We start from the raw sequence: 25,887 nt of genomic DNA on the forward strand, positions 1-25,887 counted from the left end.
GCTGCTGGGGACAGGAAGGGTGCTTCTGTGGGAGGGAAAAGTCAATGTAGGTGCTGGGGGAGGTAGGGGTCAGTGTGGGTTCTGGGGAAGGCCGTATCACTGCAGTTCTAATGCTGGGAGGGAGGTGTCAGTATGGGCCCTAGATAGAGGGCGAGCTCCCTGTGGGTGCAAGGTTGAGGGAGAGGTCACTGTGAATGCTGGGTGAGGGAGAGGTTACTGCTGTCGGAGAGACACTATCTTACCTGCCCCCACACAGCTGTGGGGATGGTTACACTAAGATTTCTGTATGGCACGTCTTTACTCCAAAGTGTCCCAGATGAGGAGGAGCTTCCTGCAGGTTTGGGCGGGGCTTCATGCAGGAAGGGGTGGAGCTTTTTTGCGTCCGGAAGCGGAGCTTCGTTTTTACAGCCAAAGGAGCCTTTTTATGGGAGTTTAAAGAGGGAGCACCCCCCCCCCCCCTCTTTCATGTGCCTGCATGACTTGTTTCCATAGATAGACATGACTGTGAGAGGGGAGGGGACTGGAGAGTCAGACTTGTCACACCTGAGCTGTAAACCGTTTTTAGATTAATTTGGAAAGTATTTGGTTCAGGCCGGTTTTAGACCTGGCCATTGCGTTTGCGGTGCGATGCTCCGCCCCCCATCGCATTGCACCGCAGAAAACGTCATTCATATGACCCTGTGGTTGAGTACTTCCTGCTGAACAGGAAGTATGTCACTGGGATTCCCGTTGTTCCATGCAGGCAAGCTGCAGCAACGGGGCCTACATATTTATAATTTCTGTGTTGCTCAATGACTTTCCTTACTTCCAACGACGCTGCGTCGCCTTGGAAGTCTGGCGGTAACGCACTGTTGATTGCGGTGGCTCAGCTGCCGCTCAGGCATTCCTGCCATAAGTGCACTAAAACAGGGTAACACAACGCACACTTGCAAGGCAAGCATAAAAGAGATCTCAAAGGATCACACAGGAGCCAGGCAAGAAGCATTGGTTATGTGTAAATATTATTATTATTATTGATTTATAAAGCAGCAACATAATCTGTGGCGCTGTACAGAGTACAAAACAAAACATGGGGTACATAATAATACAGACACTGGTATACCTAAAATACTGTATATACTCGAGTATAAGTCTAGAAATTTAGGTCTGACTTGCTAAGTAAAAGTTTAGGGGTAGACTTATACACGAGTCACCGGCAACACTGAGCACACTGAGTAATGTGTGTACTATTAGTGACTTTCCCATTTGCAGCAATTCATCCAGTGGTAAATGACACTTTCTTGATAAAGGAAATGCCAAGAAAGCACAAGTCTAAAAGTCCTGACCACAACAATTAACAAGGAAAGGGGTGGGGCAAAATACTAGGCTGCAGGAAGGGGAGAAAATAATTGCTGCACTTGAGGGCCTGGAGGAGTTATTGGCAGCACTTAAGGGACAGGAAGGGTTAATGGCTGCAGGACTGTATGCAGTGCAGTAATTTACCCCTCCTGTTCCCCAAGTGCAGCTGTTAATTCTTCCTGGTCCCATAGTATAGCCATTAACTTCATTCCTCCCAACTTTTTGAGATGAGAAAGAGGAACACTTTAGCCACGCCCCTGATCACGCCCCCACCACGCCCCTAGTCATGCATACCATAAAGATTTCATAAGAAAATTATGTTGCTTTATAATACACACCACACTGGTCCTTTCTATCCTGGTTCATTTTCCTTCATATTAACATTTTAAAATTAGTAATATTTCAATTTAAAGGATGGGAATAAAGTTTAAAGTCAATCAAACACATTTTTTGGTACAGAAATATATATATATATATATATATATATATATATATATATATATATATATATATAAAGAGGGACAAAGTCCTGAAAGAGGGACAAATGAGGAGGAAAGAGGGACAGAGGGACAGGGTTCCCAAAGAGGGACAGTTGGGAGCTATGTAACTTTGCTGGGTAGACTTATACTTGAGTCAATACAAAATGCCAGCTTAAGACAGTCAAATATTGGAGTCGATTTATACACGAGGTCTACTTATATTTGAGTATATATGGTATAGACCCTGGTACATAATAGAGAATTGACCAACATAGTAATTACCGTGCCAAATATAACATGATGATCAAAATGGAAAGCAAGTTCCAAGACACAAAAGGGTGAAAGAGCCCTGCCCTTGCGAGTTTACAATAAAGGGAATAGAATGATGAAAGTGATGAAGTGAAGGAAAAAATCTCCAGCGCTGCAGAGGCCTTACTGAGAGTTCTGTGCACAGAGGGAGATACTGCTTGCTTGCCAGTTGTAAAAAGCCATTGTTTCCCACAATGCATGTGGTCATGTCATCACATTGTGGGAGGGGCTTCTTCACAATATCAGCCATACAGACCCCCCCTGATGATTTATTCAAGCAAAGGAAAATATTTCTCATGGGAAAGGGGGCATCAGCTACTGATTGGGATGAAGTTCAATATGGTTAAAGTTTCTCTTAAAGAAGAAAAGTAACAGTTATTTCTATACATTGTTCTCACTGGAATGTTTTGTTGTTGTGCAGATAATGTCGAAAGGAGAAATTGTCTCTTCAGGGAAGCACAAAGTGGAACTCAATGCTACAGGAGGTATGTTCATTATCAGTGAATGATGTAATAGTAACAGTATTGAGTCCAGCCTATGGCTTTTATTTCTGCTTGAAGCCAGACTGAATGAAAATAAACCGAGTGTACCTATAATGCCCGACACTGGCCCCAGGAAGCGTGGTGCCTAAAAATAACCCCCCTCCCAGTGGTGCCTAACCCTAACCAGGCCCCTTGGGGTTGCCTAACCCTAACTGCCCTTCAGGTGGTGCCTAACCCTAACCAGGCCCCCTGGGGCTGCCTAACCCTAACCGCCCCTCAGGTGGTGGCTTACCCTAACCACTCCCCAGGTGGTGCCTAACCACCCACCTGGTGATGCCTAACCCTAATCCCCCTCCTGGTGGTGCCTAACCCTAACCCCCCTCCTGGTGGTGCCTAACCCTAATCCCCCTCCTGGTGGTGCCTAACCCTAACCCCCCTCCTGGTGGTGCCTAACCCTAACCACCCTCCTGGTGGTGCCTAACCCTAACCACCCCCCTGGTGATGCCTAACCCTAACCAGTCCCTAATGCATAGTAAATGAGATCCCATGCCCGAGAAACCTTTAGCTAGCACTAGGCTAGCTAGTACAAATGCCCGGCACCCCCAGATCCCTGCCGCTCCCCCGTTTATACATTACCCAGCCTGGATCCAGCGATTGCGCAGCCACTCTGCACAGCTCCAGTCTCTCTATGGGGAGGATCGGGATTGCGCATGACTTTGGCGACGTCATGTGCGATCCTCTCCATAGTGAAGACCGGAGCTGTGCTGGGAGGCTGCGCAATCGCTGAATCCAGGCTGGGTAATGTATTAACGGGGGAGTGGTGGGGATCGGGGGGTGCCGGGCCTAGTGCTAGCCTAGTGCTAGCTAAAGGATTTTCTGGCATGGGATCTCATTTATTATACTGGGGGGCACAAACTGGCAAAACCTCCTGAGTGGCGTAACGCTCAGGAGGTTAAAAGCTAGACGTTTTTATTGTCTGTGCTGAATGATGACAGTTTTCTTTTTTTTTACATTATTGTTTTGCACCTCCCTCCCACATCATCTTGAACTATTGACCATTATCATCACTTTTCAACATTGACAATATGTCACCGCTGCTGAACAAGTTCATTGATTGGCCCAATGACGGTGCCTTAGACCTGCCTGCGAGACCATCGGCACTATTTAGCAAAAAGAGCAGCGGGCGGCTGTGATTGGCTGGTCTGGTGCCAGCCCTCCCGCCTGATTGGTCACGTGCCAAAGCTTCCCTTCTGACTGGCCGTGGTGATCTCTCGCCAGTGATGGGGTATTACTCTCTCCACTGTGCTGATGACACGCCGCAGTCTGTACCTGTCAGTTACAGAGGCACCTGTGTACCAGATGATGACAGAGGAGCAGAGGATTGATTCAATGGTGGTGGAGTAGAAGCTGCTGGTCAGTACCTCCTGCAGCATTCTGAATGATTTAAAGGGGAACTGAAGTAAGAGGTATACGGGGCTGCCATATTTATTTCCTTTTAATCAATACCAGTTGCCTGGCAGCCCTGCTGGTCTATTTCTCTGCAGTAGTATCTGAATAACACCAGAAACCAGCATGCAGCTAGTCTTGTCAGATCTGACTTTAAAGTCTGAAACACCTGATCTGCGGCATGCTTGTTCAGGGGCTATGGCTAATAGTATTAGAGGCAGCGGATCAGCAGGAGGGCCTGGCAACTGGTATTGCTTAGATGGAAATAAATATGGCAGCCTCCATATCCCTCTCACTTCAGTTGCCCTTTAAGTTGTCGCAGAAAGAACAGCCTTTGCTGAACCTTTTTTTCTGACTTTTGAGGTTGTTCTCTCCCATCTCATATCATTGGTAATAGGGGTGCATGAAAAAAGGGCACCAGGAAAAAAGGGCCGGGCTGGATAACGAATTGGTGCCGGTGGATAACGAAATCTCAATAACAATAAACATCGTTAACGAAATTGGTTAACAAGAAATACCGTTTTAAAACAGACAGGAGTTGATAACGAAAATATATTTAAGCGGTATAAAACCCTGACATAGTATTCAATAAAAAATGTTTTCCTACTTTTTATATGCCATTCAGTTATCATATTTGCTTTTGTGCATAAGTATTAGTATTCATTTAGAAATTATACGTTCCCAAAGTGCACTTTTTTTGCTCTGAAAGCTGACTTTGCATTTTATTTATAACTGCTTTATTCATTTTCTAACGTAAGCAGAAATGCTTTCTGATTGTTTGACTTTGTTCAGGAGAGCCTGCAGTGTCAGAGAAGTGTTTATTTACATTCCTCACTTGATACAATTAAACAGAAGATAACATTATCTCAAGTTCAGATGCCTCCTGCTTTGCTAGCAGGGATGCTTCAAATTTCACCCGAATCGATTGGCATATCGAATCAATCGGTCGAATCGGCCGCAATATCGACCAGTGTATGGGCTGCTTAAGTCCTGTGTGTAACCCTTTCAATGCTGTTCTAATAAAAAAAATGCAGGATGTATATAATATGCTGCAAATCTATTGGAGCAAAGAAGAAATGCTGGGTTTCATTTCGCTTTAACGTTAAAAATCGTTACGTAATTCAACAATACAGCTTAACCCAACCCTCCCCTCACACAGAACCCTCCCCTGGTGGTGCCTAAAATTAACCACTTCCAGGTGGTGCCTAACCCTAACCCCCCCCCCCCTCCCGCTGGTGCCTAACCCTAACCAGGCCCCCTGGGGTTGCCTAACCCTAACCGCCCCTCAGGTGGTGCATAACCCTAACCACTCCCCAGGTGGTGCCTAACCCTAACCACCCCCCTGGTGATGCCTAACCGTAACCAGTGCCCCCCGGTGTTGGCTAACCCTAACCGCCCCCCAGGTAGTGCCTAAGCCTAACCACTCCCCCTGGTGGTGCCTAAGCCTAACCACTCCCCTGGTGGTGCCTAACCCTAACCACTCCCCTGGTGGTGCCTAACCCTAACCACTCCCCTGGTGGTGCCTAACCCTAACCCCCCCTCCCGCTGGTGCCTAACCCTAACCAGGCCCCCTGGGGTTGCCTAACCCTAACCGCCCCTCAGGTGTTGCCTAACCCTAACCACTCCCCAGGTGGTGCCTAACCCTAACCACCCCCTGGTGATGCCTAACCGTAACCAGTGCCCCCCGGTGTTGGCTAACCCTAACCGCCCCCCAGGTAGTGCCTAAGCCTAACCACTCCCCCTGGTGGTGCCTAAGCCTAACCACTCCCCTGGTGGTGCCTAACCCTAACCACTCCCCTGGTGGTGCCTAACCCTAACCACTCCCCTGGTGGTGCCAAACCCTAACCCCTCCCCTCCCGCTGGTGCCTAACCCTAACCAGGCCCCCTGGGGTTGCCTAACCCTAACCGCCCCTCAGGTGTTGCCTAACCCTAACCACTCCCCAGGTGGTGCCTAACCCTAACCACCCCCTGGTGATGCCTAACCGTAACCAGTCCCACCCGGTGTTGGCTAACCCTAACCGCCCCCCAGGTAGTGCCTAAGCCTAACCACTCCCCCTGGTGGTGCCTAACCCTAACCACTCCCCCGGCAGAAACACCCTTTTACACATGAAAACAATAATATATTTTATAACGTAAAATCTGTTCATACAAACAACATAATATGACAAAAACAAGAACGTTGCAAGCTTCTAAAACGGTAACATATTTCAAAAACTTTAATGTTCTGATGTTGTTAACAATATTTATCGGGCGCCCTTTTTTCTGCTTTGGGCGCAGTATTAACGATAATTTAAGGGCGCCGATTTTCGTCCACCCTCAGCCACCGCTCTTTTTTCCTGTTGCCGGTAATAGTAATACCTAGGAATCTAATAAATAGATGTCCGATAGCTTAGGAAAGTTTATAAGCATACGGTTACCCATAGTATGTTAGTTTTGAGTGTAGAATCATTAAGTTGGCTGCTGGGTCACTCATTTTCACTCTTCCTTGTAGAGTCACATGGGCAGTTCACAGTAACACTTCCTGTCACCGTTAAGACTGCTCCACTGGCCAAAGTTCTGGTCTACACCATTCTGGACAAGGGTGAGGTCATCGCTGATCGGGAGGACTTCACACTGGAGAAGTGCTTTGAAAACCAGGTGCAGTAAACTTTATGTGCTTTGTCTCATTTTTGTTTTTGTTTTTTGTCTTTGGCTTAACCAATGTTTGACATGAATAAAATGAATATTAGCAACCATAATATCGCTATTGTTCACCAACTCTTGGTTGTAGATTCGCAGTGTACTAGAACCTTCTATTTATATTGTTCTGCTAAATAAATCTCTGGTTTCAAAGCAACAGGGCAGCCATACTATCCCCAGAAAACACACATTTATAAGTAGATAAATACTTATTTTAATTTCAGTGAATTCTATAGAGTAAATAAATAGAAAACTGTTTCAGGCATTTTCCATTTGTACTGCCTCTGACTCAAGCCAATCCTGATGTCATTTCCTCCCTTACTCTAGAACAGGCATGGGCAAACTTGGCCCTCCAGCTGTTGAGGAACTACAAGTCCCACAATGCATTGAAGGAGTCTGACAGCCACAGTCATGACTCATAAAGGCAAATGCATTGTGGGATTTGTAGTTCCTTAACAGCTGGAGGGCCAAGTTTGCCCATGCCTGCTCTAGAAACTGCACTGTCATATAAGCTTGCTTTGTATACACATGTGAGCATAGCATAGTTTGTATCTCAGCAGCTTCTGCAGAGGGGTGAGGTGTATTTCCCTTCTCAGCCTCGTGTCATACTGAACTGCCCTCAGCCAATCAGTGAGAAGCAGGAATGTGGGAGGGGAGATAACAAGCTTCCCTCTCCTCGGCAATGTACCATATAGAGCCTGGCTGACTGAAATAAGATTTATTACAGCAGAAACAGTTTTGATTATATGGGAATGCTAGCAATGCAGGGTCAGAATGTAGACTGCATAATAAACACAGAGCAGTGGGTAAATGGAATTTGATATAATGGCTGACAATGCTTCTTTAAAAGTCCTGTGGCTTTCATGTCTGCATAGCTCCTATGGTGATTAACACTGACGCTCCACAGACTAGCTGGAAGCTGTAATATAATGCAATCTGTGGAACGACACACCTAGGAGCAAACTTATGATAGATGTCATCTGTAAATGCGCAAACACATTCAACTTAATTGTGGGATTCTGCTGCCCATACTTACAAAAAGTGCTTGGAGTCGATTTGCAAGTACTTAACACACAAGGACCTGATAGACTTCTTCACCTGCTACGAGCTGCTGAAGTGAACGACTACAGCCATGTTATTCACCAGTGATGAATGTAATCAGCGAACTATGATTACGTGAAATTTCACGTAAATGTTTGGAATTACACCTATAGATAATTACAAATTGTTAATGCAATTGATTTTGGAAAATCATTCTTAAAGTAGTGTGCAATTTTTGCGTAATTCTCACGTAAGTTCATGCTGAGTTTGCCAGTAAATAGCAAAGCGCCCATTACATGCTGTTGTCACCAAGGCAGAGGCGCTTATCGTGACCTTGAGACTGCACTGCGTGTACTCCTATTTGTTATTGCCTGAGGAAGCGGGAATATACCTGCGAAACGCTCTGCATGGTTGTCTGGAGTATATAAATAAACCTGTTGTTGTTAAAAAGCTGACAGTATCTTGTCTACTTCATGGAGGCGAGTCCACCACCACCTCCTGAGGAATTTGAAACTTTTTGGTACCTTTTATCCTGCTGGCGCCTCTGTTCACTCTTATATTACCAATATCCACCCCTGGTGGAGGGGTCGATCCCCATCTCTTTATTCCTGATCTACAGAGAGCGACTTTTTTAATCCTGAGTGAGGACAGGTCTCATCTCCTCACCTGCCTGTACAGTGGTTACCTAGGAGGTAACCCAGGTTTGTGAGTATATACACTATATACTTTTCAATTCCAACCTATTGTTTTGCTTACTACATTATATTGGGCTCTCGGTGCCCCCACTTTAGTTTATCGTTACATTGCGGAGGTATTGTCACCAATTGCTACATTTGTTAAGAAGAATAGTGGGTATAAAATAATATTAAATCATTTTTCAAAAAAACTTGTAATTTTTGAGAAAATAGATTTTATAAATACAAAAAAATGTTTTTAAACTCAAAAAAAAAGTTTAAAAATAATTTTTCTTTGCATCTTTAAAATCGATTTCTCAAAAACTACAAGGTCTTTTTGAATTTTTATTTTATTTTTATTTTTTTTACTTATACCCACTATTTTCCTTAACATATGTAGCAATTTTGGTGGCAATAGCGTGTATGGGGGCTTTGCTGTTGACTGCTAAAGTGGGCATAAAATTAAATGAAAATTACATGAAAAATGACACAAAATTATGAATGATTACAATTACAGATGAACTGAATTACGATTTTCCCTGAAATGTCACATTACGATGCGTAATTACGATGTATAATTATGCATAGGCGTAATTTCTGCTCATCACTAGTGGTCACTGAACAATATCCCTGATTTATTTTTTACTTTTGTCGGCCACTGATGTACCTGTGACCTCACAGCAGACCTCACAGCTCAGTGACTCGGGGCCGAGTCACTTGCCTAAGGTCTCCTACTGAATAGGTTCTGGCTTAGATCCTTAAAGGGACACTTAAGTCAAACAAAAAAAAATGAGTTTTACTCACCTAGAGCTTCCAATAGCCCCCTGTAGCTGTCCGGTGCCCTCGCCGTCTCCTTCCGATCCTTCTGGCCCCGCCGGCAGCCACTTCCTGTTTCGGTGACAGGAGCTGACAGGCTGGGGACGCGAGTGATTCTTCGCATTCCCAGACACATTAGCACCCTCTATGCTGCTGTATGGTATATGATATATGCTATAGCAGCATAGAAGGCGCTATTGTGGTCAGGAACGCAAAGAATCACTCGCGTCCCCAGCCTGTCAGCTCCTGTCACCGAAACAGGAAGTGGCTGCCGGCGGGGTCAGGAGGATCGGAGGGGGACCGCGAGGGCACCGGACAGCTGCAGGGGGCTATTTAAACCCCCAGGTGAGTAAAACTCTTTTTTTTTTGTTTGACTTAAGTGTCCCTTTAAGCAGTGCCTGGATGGTGTAATGGTTAAGGGCTCTGCCTCTGACACAGGAGACCAGGGTTTGAATCTCGTCTCTGTCTGTTCAGTAAGCCAGCACCTATTCAGTAGGAGACCTTAGGCAAGTCTTCCTAACACTGCTACTGCCTATAGAGCGTGCCCTAGTGGCTGCAGCTCTGGCGCTTTGAGTCCGCCAGGAGAAAAGCGTAATATAAATGTTATTTGTCTTGTCTAATTTTTCTCTTGGATTGAGCATAAATGGTAAATGCTAGGCCAGCTTCAGTTAGTACTGTTGTGGTACAGCAGTTAAGGTACTTGCCCACCACACAGGGAGACCCAGGTTCAATTCCCAGCCAATGTGAGTTGGCTTTTATGCTACAAATCCTTAAAGGGAACCTAAACTGAGAAGGATATGGATTTTTCCTTTTAAAATAATACCAGTTGCCTGAATCGCCTGCTGATCCTGTGTCTCTAATACTTTTAGCCACAGCCCCTGAACAAGCATGCAGATCAGGTGCTCTGACTGAAGTCAGACTGGATTAGCTGCATGCTTGTTTCAGGGTGTGATTCAGCCACTATTGCAGTCACAGAGATCAGCTGGACTGCCAGGCAACTGGTATTGTTTAACAGGAAACATCCATATCACTCTCAGTTAAGGTTCCCTTTAAGCAACCTAATGTTTCTATTGGATTGAGCATAAATGGTAAATGCTAGGCCAGCTTCAGTTAGTACTGTTGTGGTACAGCGGTTAAGGAACTTGCCCACCACACAGTGAGACCTGGGTTCAATTCTCAGCCATGGTATGTAAACTGGCTTTTGAAATACTATAATTCTCTGGCAGATGAGACCCTCCTCCCTCCGGTAGGAGGGAATAGGTAGGAGGGAATAGGTAGGAGGGTAGAGGTAGTGAGTAATATACAAGAGCCTAATTAAACTGTCCCTAGCAGAGTGTGTAGCAGCTGTCCCTTAACTAATTAGTGTAGTCAGACGAGTGAGTAAAAAGGCTCAAGAACTTTGCCTTTTATAAGAGGGGGTGGGGCTCCAGTTGTGAGTGCAGTGTGATTGGCAATAATGTGTCTGCTGACTGTGATGTAGTTGTAGAGGGTCAAAGTTCTGCTCCATAGAGCATTACGGGGCGAATCGAACTTCCGCAAAAGTTCGCCTGGTGCAGGCCAACGCGAACCACCAAAGTTCGCCTGGAACCGTTCGCCGGCGAACCGTTCGCTACATCTCTACGCCTTTGTTGACATTTGAGGAGTGCAGACACTGTAAGTAGCCATATATACTAACAGTAACCAGTGCTTCATAACAGATATTCACCACCTTTTCTCCACCCGACCGGTCTCGCTCTTGCTTCATCAGGATTTCACTTCAACATACTGAGTGGCCATATCGCCTAACAAGTTGTTTGCTTCTGTCCAAGTACCACAATGTCACTCTAAACTTTTCTGAATTCAGTCTACTAACTTGATTGAAAACTTTTTTTTTCCTAGACCAATTTGTACTTAACTGTTGATTTCAGATTTACGACCCATGTGCAAGCTCTGTGTCATTTGTCTTTGGTGCAGGTGCAGCTGTCTCTTTCCAATAAGGAGGTCTTGCCAGGGTCATCCACCAACCTGGTCATCTCTTCACTGCCGAACTCTCTGTGCGCGTTACGGGGCGTGGACTCCAGCGTACTGCTGCTGAAACCGGAAGCTGAACTGTCGGCAAATTCGGTATGGCAAACATGGCTAGACCACTTCTGAGACGTGTATACAAGAAGTTACATTCTGGGTGATTGAAATGGCAGAAAAGGGGGTGACTGTAGACTGAGAGGAAATTAAAGGGAACCCGAGGTGAGAGGGATATGGAAGCTGCCATATTTATTTCCTTTTAAAGGACAACTGAGGTGACATGTAACATGATTAGATAGACATGGGTATGTACAGTGCCAAGCACACAGATAATTAGGCTGTGTTCCTTCTTCACTTTCTCTGCCTAAAAGAGTTAAAAATCAGGTACAAAAGTGACAGTTTCTGTCCAGGTCAGGACCTGGTCGGACTGGGTCAGACTGATAGCATAACCCTCATTGATAAGTAATTACAGCCATAAAACACTTTCCTGTCAGTAAATGGATTCCTGGAGCAGGAAAAGAGATAAAAAGGATCAATAATTTATAGATTTGAGCTCCAGCATACTTCAATGAATGTGTCATTGAGCAGAGACAATGAAACAGTAAACACGTAAAAACTAGATTTAAATATAAAATAAAACTGTGGGACATCTAAAAAAAAGTCATTTTTAGGAGAAGGAGGATAGATACAATTGTTTTACCCTTCTGTTTATTTTCACCTCGGGTGTCCTTTAAACAAAGCACGTTACCTGGCTGTCCTGCTGGTCCTCTGCCTCTAATACTTTTAGTCGTAGACTGTGAACCAGCAAGCAGATCAGATGTTTCTGACAAAAATCTTACAAGATTAGCTGCATGCTTGTTTCATGTGTGTGATTCAGACACTAATGACCAGAAGGATCAGCAGGACTGCCAGGCAACTGGTATTGTTTAAAAAGAAATAAACATGGCAGCCTCCACATGTCTCTCACCTCGAGTTCCTTTTTAACTGCAGGAAGCCATAGTGTTTTTGTGTTAAGTGCTGGCTGGGATAGGATTACTGAAAGAGTCACAGGGGGACATTTATCAAGAGAGTCTGAGGGCCAGATTTATCAAAGCATTGCCGACATTTTTTTCTTCTAAAACTGTTCTAACCAGCAGAGGAACTGTTCTCCATGATAGTAAGAAACTTCCCAAATCCCACATAATACCGGCAGTATAGCGTGGATTTCTAGAGTTGCACTACAGTTAAGAAAAGTGCAAATCCATGCCTAAACTGCTGCAGATTAAGAAGTGCTCAATAGCAGTTCTACAGATAGTGCAGGCTAGGCATGATTTGGGAAGGGCTCCTCCCCCCTGCTGAATTCCTCCTCAGAGCCTGCTGACAGCAGATGTGTTGGTTACCTCAGCAACAGCAATTTCCCTCACACACTGCACTGCTTGAGAGACCTTCCTAACTCCTCCCATTCCAAACAGTTTAAGAAAAAATCTGCACTATTTAGTGATTTCTTAGGATGTCTGAGACAGTTCTGCACAGATTTCTAAAAATCTACCAATATTTTCTCTCAGACACTCTTGATAAATGTCCCCCTGAGAGTCTGAGACAAAGTATTGGTAGGTTTTTAGAAATCTGTGAATCTCCAGAACTGCTGGTGTGTAGTGAGCCTAGGTCAGCCTTTCTCAACCTTTTTACCCCGGAGGAACCCTGCAAATAATTTTGGGATCTTTAGTTGAGGATCCCCTGCATTTATTTTGCAAGAGGCATAGTCTTTAAAAATAGGTGTGGCTGTTCCCTCGTTATACTGTCTCCTTATTCTAGTGCTTTTTATTAATGTGCTCATTATTATTCTGACCCCCAATTTAGTTCTTCTTTTTACAATACCCCCCTATTATAATGTGCTCTATTATACTTACCTCATGATGGGAAAAAATGGCAAGGAACCCTGGTTGAGCAAGCCTGGACTAGAGCTTAAACATTAAGGGCCCAGGTTTTGTGCATAGATTGGTATCTGCGAAATGTCCAGAGGTTTGGTTAGCTCACTGTTTTCAAGTCCAAGTTATTTATTCTTCAGTGAATGCGTCAAACACCAGGTTTGCAGTGTTTGACACACTTCTTTGATGAAGGGGATCCTGCGTGGCCCTGAAACAATTGTCAGCTTGGTGTTTGACACATGCACTGAAGAATAAATAACTTAAAGGACACCCGAACTGGCATGTGACATGATAAGATAGACCTGTGTATGTAAAGCATAGCCTAGCCTAGCACACAAATAACTATGCTGTGTTTCTTTTTTTCTTTTGCTGCCTGAAAGAGTTAAACATCAGGTATGCAAGTGGCTGACCCAGTCCTGACTCAGACAGGAAGTGACTACAGTGTGACCCTCACTGATAAGAAATTCCCCTTTTTTACCTCTCTCTTGCTCTCAGAGGCCATTTTCTGCTAGGAAAGTGTTTTATAGTTAGAATTTCTTTTCAGTGAGGGTCACACTGTAGTCACTTCCTGTCTCAGTCAGGACTGAGTCAGTCACTTGCATACCTGATATTTAACTCTTTCAGGCAGAAAAAAAAGGAACACAGCATAGTTATTAGTGTGCTAGGCACTGTACATACACATATCTATCTCATCATGTCACACGTCAGTTCGGGTATCCTTTAAAGGTGGCTGGATAATGTACTGATTAAGGGCTTTGTTTTTGACATGGGAGACCAAAGTTCGAATCCTGGCTAGGGTCAGTACCTATTCAGTAAGGAGTCCTTGGACAAAACTTCCTAACACTGCAGGGTGGCCCATTGAGTACGCCCTTAGTGCCACTTTGAGTCCAACAGGAGAAAAACACTATACAAATGTTAGGATAATTAAACTTGAAAAATGTTGTGCTAACCAACCTCTGGACTTTTTGCTTTGACATTTGGATGTTGATTTGCACCCAGCAGGTTATGCACCCAAAGAACCTTTGGTAAGGTGTGCTACTCCATGAGCCCTTTCTCTCGACCAGATGGTATCTGGAGATTTACGTATGGAGGCATCAGATTAGAGAGAACTTTGTAGGTAAGAGTTGAGCTGGCCCTACGTTAGACAATGGCCACCTGACCAACAGATAGATCCCTCTCTGCTTGAATCTGGCCATGGGTGGCCATGTTTTGAGTGTCATTCTCTGTCAGATTAAATCATTGTGATCTACTGGATATTGATGCCAAAAATCAAGTCATGTATAGGCACACTTAGAAGTTATATCTGTCTTTTTTGATGGGTCACCAGTGGTCATCAGTGGAGGAACTGATGGGGAGGAGCAGCATCTGATGAGTGAGGAGAGAGATGCATCATGGATGAATCGAGCAGCTGAGCTCAGCATAGAATGGAGATGTGTCAGCTGGTACATTGGTACTGTAGACCACAGACAGGGTACTACAGTAGTCTACCAAGGATATTGAGGGGGGTGCAAATTAACATTTTGGTTGAAGGAGAAGGAGCGGATGCATAAGATGTCCTCCTTTTTTTCCGCTCAGGTGTATAACCTGCTGGAAGTAACAGACCTGTCTGGCTACCACCACAATGGACATGACCTAGAGGAACCTGCTGAAGATGCCTGCTTGAAACTGGAGCCAATCTTTTTGAACGGCGTTTACTACCAACCAACTCTCCCTCCATCAGAAGTGGATACTTACACCATCCTAAAGGTCAGTTACTTCATCTTCTGAAACATACAAATACGCCTTCATTGAGTAACATCAGACACCCAATCAACTGATAATCTATGCCAGCACTACATCGTAGCATGCAAATGACTCCCCCCCCCCCTTTTCTGCCCACCAACTGAACTTTCTGTTGGTGGGCTCTGATTGCTGCTGCAGGCAGTGTTTTTTTTTTTTTTAATTATTAATTTTTTTTCTTATTTATTTTACAATAAAAAGGACATTTTTTTTAAAATGTATCCCTCCCGCTGACAGCCAATCACAGCGATTGGCTCTCATAGACATCGGCCTATGAGCGCCGCGATCCCTCTCTGAGTCTCCCAGGGAGACAGCCGAGTATCACGGCTGTCCCCAGTAAAGCACTGCCATTGATCGCAGTGCTGTACAATGTAAATAGACGGTGATTTCACTGTCTAACAATCTTCTAGCGGCGATCGCCTCCGGGAGACTGATGACGGAGCGGGGATGTGCGTGCATCGGCGAGCTTATCTCCTGCAAAACTTGCCCCCAGGATTTTACGCCAATTGGCATTACACGGTCCTGGGGAGCCGACGCGTTCTTGCCATTAAAGGGTTAAAGTGAACCCGAGGTGAGGCTGTCATATTTATTTATTTTTAAGCAATACCAGTTGCCTGGCAGCCCTGCTGATCCTCTGCCCTTAATATTTTCAGCCTGAACAAGCATGCAGCAGATCAGGCGTTTCTGACGTTATTGTCAGATCTGACAAGATTAGCTGCATGCTTGTTTCTGGTGTGATTCAGACACTACTGCAGCCAAATAGATCAGCAGGGCTGCCAGGCAACTGGTATTGTTTAAAAATAAATAAATATGGCAGCCTCCATATCACGCTCACCCCGGGTTCACTTTTGGTGCAGCAGCACTTTAATTCCCCAACCATCCAGTTACTGGGACGTCTCCATAATACTTCCTCTCTGCTCTTAGCCTTGCTTGCTTCCAATGTAGTGACGTATTTTGTTTGCTTGCAGGATTTCGGCTTGAAAGTTGCCACAAACACTATTATCCGGATTCCGAAACCGTGCCAGCAGATACATCCAATGCCATATGCGAGAATGGGTATTACTATTCAATCCATTATATGCTTATTACTGCTCATGTAATGTGAACTCTTTGTCTGAGTAGGCTCCAGAATAGTCACTCTGATTTTACAAATCAAGCTTTAAAGGGAACCTAAACTGAGAAGGATATGAATTTTTCCTTTTAAATTAATACCAGTTGCCTGGCTGTCCTGCTGATCCTGTGTCTCTAATACTTTCAGCCACAGCCCCTGAACAAGCATGCAGATCAGGTGCACTGACTGAAGTCAGACTGGATAAAATCACGTCCTCCTTATACTTCCTGTAAGCGAGAGTGCGCGCTTACAGGATGGAATTAAAAATAAAAAATGACTGTGGTCATCTTGTGGCCAAATAGTAAAACTACATGTACATACAATATTTTTTTTTTTCACACAAAACACAATAAATTACATTTAAAATTAACTGTTTACCTCCCACACCCAAAAAATACCCAAATGAAATTTGTAACTAAAAAAATAAAAAAAATGACAATTTCAAAACAAAACAAATAGTTACCTTAGGGTCTTAACTTTGAAATATGCATGTCAAGAGGGTATATTACTAATATTTTTTTAATTATAAGCTTGAAAATAGTGATGGACGCAAACTGACAAAATGCACCTTGATTTCCAAATAACATATTGGCACCATACATTGTGATAGGGACATAATTTAAATGGTGTAATAACCAGGACAAATGGGCAAATAAAGGGTGTGGGTTTTAATTATGGTAGCATGTACTATTTTAAAGCTATAATGGCCAAAAACTGAGAAATAATGATTTAAAAAAAAATTGTCTTAATATTCCTGTTAAAATGCATTTAGAAAAAAAAATTGTTAGAAAAATGTACCACCCAAAGAAAGCCTAATTGGTGGTGTAAAAAATAAGATATAGATCAATTCATTGTGATAATTAGTGATAAAGTGATTGGCGAATGAATGGGAGGTGAAAATTGCTCGGATGCATAAGGTGAAAAACAACTGAAGGCTCAATTGGTTAAACACCGAATTAGCATTCTAGCTAATTAAAAGCAACAATAAATGCTTGGAAATTGTTTAGAGCCAATTATCATGTGCTACAATTAAATATATATTTGTCAAGGGGTACTTGTGATAATGTTTACTATGCTAGGGGGTACTTGGTGAGTACAGGGTTTTAAAAGGGGTACATACCAATAAAATGTTGAGAAACACTGCTCTAACCCATTATAAACCTATGCCGAGAATGAGCCGCTGTGCATTCTGGGGCAGTTTAGTTTTTTCTTATGGCTGCAGTCTGAGAGATGCTGAAGTCTCCTGAGGCTTCCTCTGTGGTTTTAATTTATGATCTGCAGCTACCTCCATCTCTGCCAGCACTCAGAAAGTTTGTCTAATGGATGCCAGAGACGGACGGACCTGCAGATCATACATTAAAACTTACTGAGGAAGCTAGCGTTTTGTTATATTATTGCTATGCCCTGCGTAGAACAAAATGGAAAACTTACACCTTTATTCCCAAATAAAATATTGTTGCCATACATTGTACTAGGGACATACTTTAAATGTTGTAATAACCAGGACAAATGGGCCAATAAAATGTGTGGGTTTTATCCACAGTAGCACGTTTTTATTTTAAAAGTATAATGGCCGAAAAATCGAGAAACAATGATTTTTTCTTCTGATTTTTTTCTCATTATGCCAGTTAAAATGCATTTAGAATAAAATATTTGTTAGCAAAATATACCATTTAAATGAAGCCTAATTGGTGGTGAAAAAAAAAAAACAAGATATAGATCGTTTTGTTGTGATACGTAGTGATAAAATTATTGTCAAATGAAAGGGAGGAGCACTGAAATTTAAAAATTGCTCTGGTCCAGAAGGGGAAAAAACCCTTAGCGGTGAAGTGGTTAAAACAACATGTTCTAACCCTTCCCAATTCTATTTAGGACTGGGATGAAGCATGCTAATAACAATTACATGGAATGTGTTGTGCATAGAATACATATTATGTACCACACTGAAATACGGTCTCGCCCTGCAGATTATCAACCGGAAGTGGCGTACCTGATGAGCTCAGAGGTTTTAGATTCGACATCTTACACGATTGAAGCGATCCTTATAGAGACCGTGAGGAAATTCTTCCCTGAAACTTTCCTATGGGATTTAGTAGAAATAGAGTAAGTATTTGGTTTCAGCAGGAGAACACTGATATTCCAGACAGGGGGCGCTAAACTCAATATTAAAGGGAACCAAGCACCACTTTTTTTTTCCTGGTTTCCAATAGCTATTGGAGCTGCTATGTTCCCCCGCTCCCCTTCTATCTGCTCATTCATTTATCCAGAGAAAGGTGTGAAGATCTGTGACTTCTCTAAATTCTTTGAAGCACCATGTCCAATCTACCCACCCCCCTGCTGATGAAAGCTTTTGTTTGCTCTCTGCCAATGTGTGCAATAAAATAATTGCATCAGTTCTTATTTACCTGAAACTTCTGCGGTCAAGCAGGCCTCCGAAGTAGGCTAATAAAACCCTCTGCTAAACTTTTAAATGCAAAAAGAAGAGGGAAAATTGAAGGTTTTTTTTTATTAATGAGCCACATTGCTGGCATGCATATTAAATGTGCTATTGAGATGTGCTTGGTTCACTTTAAACAGGAAATGCCATGCACTGAATTGTGGGTAGTGTGGGTTGAGACACAGTCCGTGCTGCTCCTCCTGTGAGGTGATTGGGAGGAAATATGGAAATTGGAGGAGCGCTCCAGTGGGGTGGTAAAGCTTTATTAGTGATCTGTTACAATTTAAGCGTTTCATTTACTAGAAGTAAGCGGACCTGCGCTTAAAGAGACACTGAAGCGGAAAAAAATATATGATATAATGAATTGGTTGTGTACTATGAATGATTACTAGAAGTTTAGCAGCAAAGAAAATATTCTCATATTTTTATTTTCAGGTATATAGTGTTTTTTCTAACATTGAACAATTCTATAATATGTGTAGATTACACAACACTCAGCATTCAAAATGATTATTTCAGAGCAGTCTGTGAACTAATGACCTCTCCTCTGGCAGAAGAAAAGTAATTAGTTCAATAACACTTGAGATAATAAAAGTCAGATAACAGCCCTCTCCACTACTTTGAAAGTGGTAGAGATAATAGCTTTTTTGCATAGAGATAACAACTGGAGTTTCTTAACTCTTCCTGTACTGAAAACAATTAGACTGATGTATCTGATCTTAATGTTTTATTTCTTAGCTGTACTACACATACAAATCATAATATCATAATTTTTTTTCGTTTCAGTGTCTCTTTAAAGAGACTCAGAGATGAAAAACTAAGAAGAATCGATACTTACCCGGGGCTTCCTCCAGCCCTGTAAACACGGAGTCCCTCGCCATCCTCCTGCGGAACACTGGAGGACAGCGAGGTATACACACGTATTTACAGGGCTGGAGGAAGCCCCGGGTAAGTATCGATTCTTCATAGTTTTGTATCTCTGAGTCTCTTTAACAACCAAGTCTGCCACTTCCTGCAGTGCTGGTGGTCCCAGACATGGGCGGTGTAAGCCATGATACTACCCCAGGGCAAAAGTAAGTTGGGGGCCCCATACCTCTCCCCCTGCCCCCCAAGCAAGCACAGTCAGCTCTCGGGGAACCCGCTCCACCGGACCCCCCACGTGGCCTCCTGCAGACTGCTCCCGTAGCTTAGCTGACTTGTAACAACTCACCTGTCCCGGCGGCTGCTCTTTTCTGATGTCCATCTTTAGTCCAGTTGCCTGTGTCTTCTTCATCTGGCGCATGTTGCATGTAAATAACATGTGCCGAGTATACAGAAGACGCAGCAGGGCTGATGACGGAGATCGGAAAGGAGCAGCCACTGGGACAGGTGAGTTGTTACAAGGCAGCTCAGGCTCAGCTCCGGGAACATGCGCGGCCACGGGAGCAGTTAGCGGGAGACCACCTTGGGGGTCCAGCGGTGTGGGGTGGTCTGAGCCCTGGGGCAATTTCCCCATTTGCCTCAATGGGTGCGTCCATCGCTGGTCCCTGATGTTGGCGAGCCAAGGCGCCAGCAGCAGACCTCCATGTGCCAGTGACACAGGCCTTTTTTTAACATCAGCTCGTGACAAATAGTTATGAATGGATTTTACAGTTTTCATAAACCAAAGATGGATGAGACTGAAAAATCTTTGACAACAATGGATCACTTTCAGTGTGCTTCCAATGTTTCAGCACCACCTTTCTTGCCAATGAAGAGTGAGTTTCAAAACGTCAAATAACCCGGCACTTTCAAGTTCTCTCTAGTTCTCCATATCATCATCCTGATTCAACAACTTATACTGTCCAAGCTCCGTCTGATTAAATTGGACCTCAGATTTAGCCATTTCCTGGCACAAGTCCCCGTCATAACCCCTTACTACAAATACACAGTCTGTAAACTAGAATTGATACTCTGTTTCCAGTGAATTCCACCCTAGGGTTTTCCTATTCCTGCATTAGTAATTAGCTACACAAAGCAGAATCAATTGTTACTTGTTTTCTACAACTGCATTAAATGAGTCTCTGGCAGCAACTTTGGCACCTCCAATATCACAATTTCTACTAGGATCACTGTAGAGTGTCTGTATCTTTATATGCATAGAAACAAGGAAGGCTAGTTTAAACAATTGTTTTCCATTGATCACATTAAACCACGTTATATTCTTAACTGTAACTAGCAATAGGCAGCTGAGACCATTAATTGTGTTTACTTCACACTCAGATGGTTGTACACACCCACATGATGATGTTACCGTATGTTCTTTATTTTTGTCCTAAACCTGCGTCTTTCTATGTTTCTATGTTTGGTGTGAGACTCACGCCTGAGTCATAAATTATGCCTGACACTTCTTCTCTCACTAAATTGCTCCCATTGGCTTACAGTGACTAAACAAGTGCCCAGTATTCCTTTCACCAGTATCACTTGGCCGTAGATGGTAAAAGTTGACCAGGAGCAGCTTAGTAAGACAGGAAAGGGCAGGGACAATTTATGACTCAGGTCTCAGTCTCACACCATCAACAGATACGGGTTCACTTAATTTCCTTTGGGGAAGAGTGAAATATATGTAAATCATCTTTATCTGAATTGGTCACAAGTCTTGTGGCCACCATGATTACTGAGCTGTCCCATGATGCTTTTCTCTTGCAGGGATATTGGGCAGACTACGCTGAAGCTTACTGCACCCGATTCCATAACCACATGGAAGGTGGGGGCATTCTGTATGTCAGAGGAAGTTGGCTTTGGACTGGCAGACACGATACCCCTGGTAACATTCCAGCCTTTCTTCCTGGACCTCACAATGCCGTACTCGGCTGTCCGAGGGGAGAAGTTCATCCTAAAAACTAGCGTGTTCAACTACCTGAAGCAAGCCATCAGGGTGAGTGACTGTAAATGACTCAGAGTCTTGACTGATCTGAATTATCAGCAGGGGCGTCGCTAGCTTCGAAGATCAGTTGCTCGTGCCCCAGATCAAAACTGAGGTGCCCCACCTCCAGCTACTTGGTCTCCAGATTCTGCCGACGTCTTCTCTTCTGGGCTTTTCCCCTTAGTATCTGAGAAGAAATCAGATGCTAGAGCTCCTAGTGTCTGATTCTAAGGAGAGAATCACGAGCTACAGAGGATGTCTCTAGACTTGGAGAGCGAATGGAGGAGACTAGCCTTTCCTCTTACTCTGCCACTACACTGAAAAGGGAGGGGGGGTCAGGGGAGGAACAGGGAGGACACAGTGTATATGCTCCCTATGGAGGCTACACAGCTTCCAGCATGTCACCACAACACCCAGCATGCCCCATACAGGCACCACAGCACTCAGCATGCCCCATAGAGGGATCACAGCAAACAGCATGCCCCATAGAGACACCACAGCCCCCAGCATGCCCCATAGAGGTGCCACAGCACCCAGCATGCCCCATAGAGGCATCACAGAAAACAGCATGCCCCATAGAGGCACCACAGCACTCAGCATGGAACCACATAGCAGCCAGCATCCATTGTTTTTGTATTAATAGAGAGGGGGACTTCAGCCAACATTTTGCTGGGCAGGCCTACTAAGACCACTGTTAAGTTCATGTAAATTTGGCTCCACCCATTATCACACCCACATTCTGGTGCATGACCACACCCATTTTTCTCTTAGGATCCTAGCAACATATCAGGCAATTTCCTGAAGATTGTCTACACACACACACGAGTACAGTCATCCATACGGATCAGGACTTAACCCCTTGTGTGACAGTTTGGGCTGAGTTCAACGTGCAATAAAGCAGTGGTGGGCCAGCCCCAGAGCAGGTGGGGCTTGCATGCACCACCAAATACAATACAAGCTCTTTTGAAGCCCCTGTGACTTTGATAAAGTTCTCCAACAATGTTCTCCAAATAAGCAAAAGTTAATGAGTCAGCCATAGACTTTCGCTCCCACATGCCGTTAGATCTGTTTTCATATTTACGATTGTGTGTGCTTGGGTATTTTAAGTTGCATTTTATTTTTATTTAACAGGTGAAAATTACCTTGGAGGATTCTGCAAAGTTCACTGCCGAGAACATAAATGGAGACGATGAGGGATATTGTATAGATGCGAATGGAAGAATCACCGTTGATTGGGAGGTGATCCTACAGTCTCTCGGTAAGGATGTGATTGAACAGGTTCACATTTAGTACTTTAAACATTTCCCCTCCCTGGGGACGAGTAACTACGTCCCGGCATTCCCCATATCTCCTTGCAGGGGCGTAGCTGCTACATCCCTTGCTGCTGCGCCTCCAGCTCACCCCTGCGCCCCCTGCACTCATTACCTCCACTGATCGCTAGACAGGAGATCAATGAGTGGGAAAGCGGTTCCCATTCATTGATCTAAGCCCCTGTGTGAATGATCGCTGGCATCAATGAGAGGGCGCCGTCATTCACAAGATTGCAGTTTTCCAGCCTCTATGGTCAGGCTGAGGTAGTTCATTGACAGTTAAGAGACCAAAAAAACACTGATCCTGCTCTGAGGCCTTATACAGGGGGCAGTAGTGGGTACTAGATGCCAGTAGTGGTGGTGAAGGATTATTGGGCTATGGTCGGTGCACTACTAGGACCAGCAGTCCTGTCTCCAGCAGCTAATTTGTGCACTGGACACAGAGCAGCAATACAATAGCAAGAAAAACAATGTACTAGAAGGGCTTAGCTGTTCAGGACAATGTGGTGGCAGCAAGAATTTGCACACAGAACACAGGCCTACCTAACGCTCTCCCTGTCAGCAGCACACTCTCCCTGATCTGCCTAGCACAGAAGCCAAACACAGACTGCAAAATGGCTGCTGTGCTGGTGTTCTGATAGGTGGGGGGCTGTCCATGTGGGAGGGATAGCTGATTGGCTGCTATGTGTCTGCTGACTCTGGGGTCAGGGGTCAAAGTTTGGCTCCATTATATTGTCTAGGGGGCGGGTTCGAACACGCCATGTTGTTCATCATGAACTATTCGCCGGCAGAACAGTTCGGCCCGTCTCTAGAAATCAATGGGTCCATTCTTCTTAAGCAAGCATATCCCCTAGGCAACAATTAAGCAGGCTGCTCCCCCCAAACAACATAATTATGTAGCTCCTTTCCTGCAGGCATTATAATTAGGAAATATATCTCTAATTTCATAATTATAATCATTATCATTAATGATTTATATAGCGCCCTCATCTTCCTTGGCGCTGTACAATGGAAGAAACAATGGTACATAATATAAAGACCTGGTACACATGACGATACAGACATTGGTGTATAATATAGAAGTGGTACACAATAAAAGATAAAGAAATAATTGTTTCAAAACATTAAGCATTTTACAAGACACAAAAGGGAGTGAGCCCTGCCCTTATGAGCTTCCAAACCTCCCCTCCCCCCCCCCCAAACAACATCATAAGGCATAGGTTTCTTCAAACAAAATAAATAGGGAGTAAATACCCCTCTTCCCTCCAAGCAACCTAATTCAGCAAAGTATGTCAGCAAACAACCTAGTTAGGTTCAGTGAACCCTCAAACAATATAGCTGGTCAGAATGTCCTCCTTAACCAGTTCACCCCCAAGGGTTTTTATCCTAACGGACCAGAGCAATTTTCAGTTGTCAGTGCTCCTCCCTTTTATTCCCTAATAACTTTATTACTACTTATCACAAGAAAATGATCTATACCTCGTTTTTTCGCCACCAATTAGGCTTTCTGTGGATAGTACATTTTGCTAAGAATTTTTTTATTCTAAATGCATTTTAATGAGAAAAACAGAAAAAAAAGAAAAAAAATCATTATTTCTCAGTTTTCAGCCATTATAGTTTTAAAATTAAACATTCTCCCATGGATAAAACAAACACGTTTTATTTGCCTAGTGGTCCCGATTATTAAACCGTTTAAATTTATGTCCCTATCACAATGTATGGCGACAGTATATTATTTTGAAATATAAGTGTTATTTTTCTGTTCTGTTTTTTTTGTTCTGGCCATAATTACAAGCTCCTATGTAATAAATTAAAATGAATTTTCCCCCATAAAATATAGAATAAAAAGCTGAGTCCCTAAGGCAACTATTTATTTATTTTTTTTAAGCTGATTTTTTTTTTTTTACAAGTGTTTTTTTTTGGGGGGGGGGGGGGGGGAGGGTTGGAAGTGTAATTTTATTAATGATGTGTATATACTTGAAAATGTATGTATTTGTAGGTGTAATATACTTTTTGGCCACCAGATGGCGCTAGTGAACACTCGTTATAGGAAGTGTTCACTTTTTTTTTATTTTTACACTTTATTTAATTGTTAAATTTCCTGTTTTTGTGAATGGACGTAGCCGCTGTTCGCGGTTACGTCCATTCACTCCAGGCACTGCAATTGGGTAGAGGACCATTCGGTCTTCTTCCCCAATCACCCAGCACGGGATCCCGTTGGAAACAGCAGCGGTAGCGGCGCGCACACGGTGGTAGCAGGGGCGGGAATGCGTGACGTATTAAAATGTCATGTTGCCGTTAATAGCGGTAAGCATGACGTTTTAATACGATAGGATGTCTGTAAATGGTTAAAGAGAACCCGAGGTGGCTTCCTAAGAATGATGTCTGCACACAAAGGCTGGGTCTGCCTATACTGCCGAGCCTCTGTTGCTCTCTCAATCCCCCCTAAGTTCCCCCTGCGCTCTGCTATGCCCCATAAATCACAGCGGCGGTGTCGACACACAGTGTGTCGCAGCGGGCTGTGTTTACCTATGTAGTGACACTCTGCGTGCTACCCCGCCTCCTGCATAGCTCCGGTCCCCGCCCGCGTCCCTTCTCTCCCCGCTGATTGGAGGGAAGGGACGCGGGCGGGGACCGGAGCTATGCAGGAGGAGGGGGGGAGCGCCGAGAGTGACAGTACATAGGTAAACACAGCCCGCTGCGTGTCGACAGCGTGGCTGTGATTTATAGGGCATAGCAGAGCGCAGGGGGAACTTAGGGGTATTGAGATAGCAACAGAGGCTGGGCAGTATAGGCAGACCCAGCCTCTGTGTGCGGATTTCATTCTTAGGAAGCCACCTTGGGTTCTCTTTAAATAACATAATTATGCACAGCCTTGCTCCCCCCAAAATGTAGACGGATAGAAATGTATGTATAGAGATAGGGAAACAATTAGGCAGTGCCTCCTCCACATAAATTAAAGGAACACTATCAATACCCAAGTGTTCTAAAATGACAATGTACAAATAATGTCTAAGCTGTGTAAACATATTCAACGTTTCATGTTAAATATCAGAGGCAATAGCTCTAATTCATTGTGTGTAGGATTTAGCCCTCTTCAAAAGAAAATTATTCGCAAGAGGGGTGTCTGCTTCAATGCACAGCCAGTGTTTTGTTTTGTTTTTATTTGCATATCAGACTACAGAGTATTTTTC

The 25,887-nt window shown here is 43.9% G+C and overlaps 1 protein-coding gene across 2 annotated transcripts in view; it reads left to right on the plus strand.

Annotated features, from left to right (window-relative positions):
* The window catches only part of LOC137533939 (alpha-2-macroglobulin-like), a 132,447-nt gene that overhangs the window by 58,963 nt on the left and 47,597 nt on the right, over positions 1-25,887 (plus strand). For both annotated transcript variants that reach the window (XM_068255256.1, XM_068255257.1), the window contains exons 14-21: positions 2,548-2,611; positions 6,546-6,691; positions 11,218-11,367; positions 14,748-14,918; positions 15,920-16,007; positions 18,030-18,165; positions 21,167-21,395; positions 22,515-22,641. In XM_068255256.1, coding sequence (XP_068111357.1) covers positions 2,548-2,611; positions 6,546-6,691; positions 11,218-11,367; positions 14,748-14,918; positions 15,920-16,007; positions 18,030-18,165; positions 21,167-21,395; positions 22,515-22,641 — 1,111 coding nt within the window. The remainder of the gene's footprint in view (positions 1-2,547; positions 2,612-6,545; positions 6,692-11,217; positions 11,368-14,747; positions 14,919-15,919; positions 16,008-18,029; positions 18,166-21,166; positions 21,396-22,514; positions 22,642-25,887) is intronic.

The sequence above is a fragment of the Hyperolius riggenbachi genome, chromosome 10 (genome assembly GCF_040937935.1).
Source record: "Hyperolius riggenbachi isolate aHypRig1 chromosome 10, aHypRig1.pri, whole genome shotgun sequence".
In the NCBI taxonomy this organism is placed as follows: Eukaryota; Metazoa; Chordata; class Amphibia; order Anura; family Hyperoliidae; genus Hyperolius; species Hyperolius riggenbachi.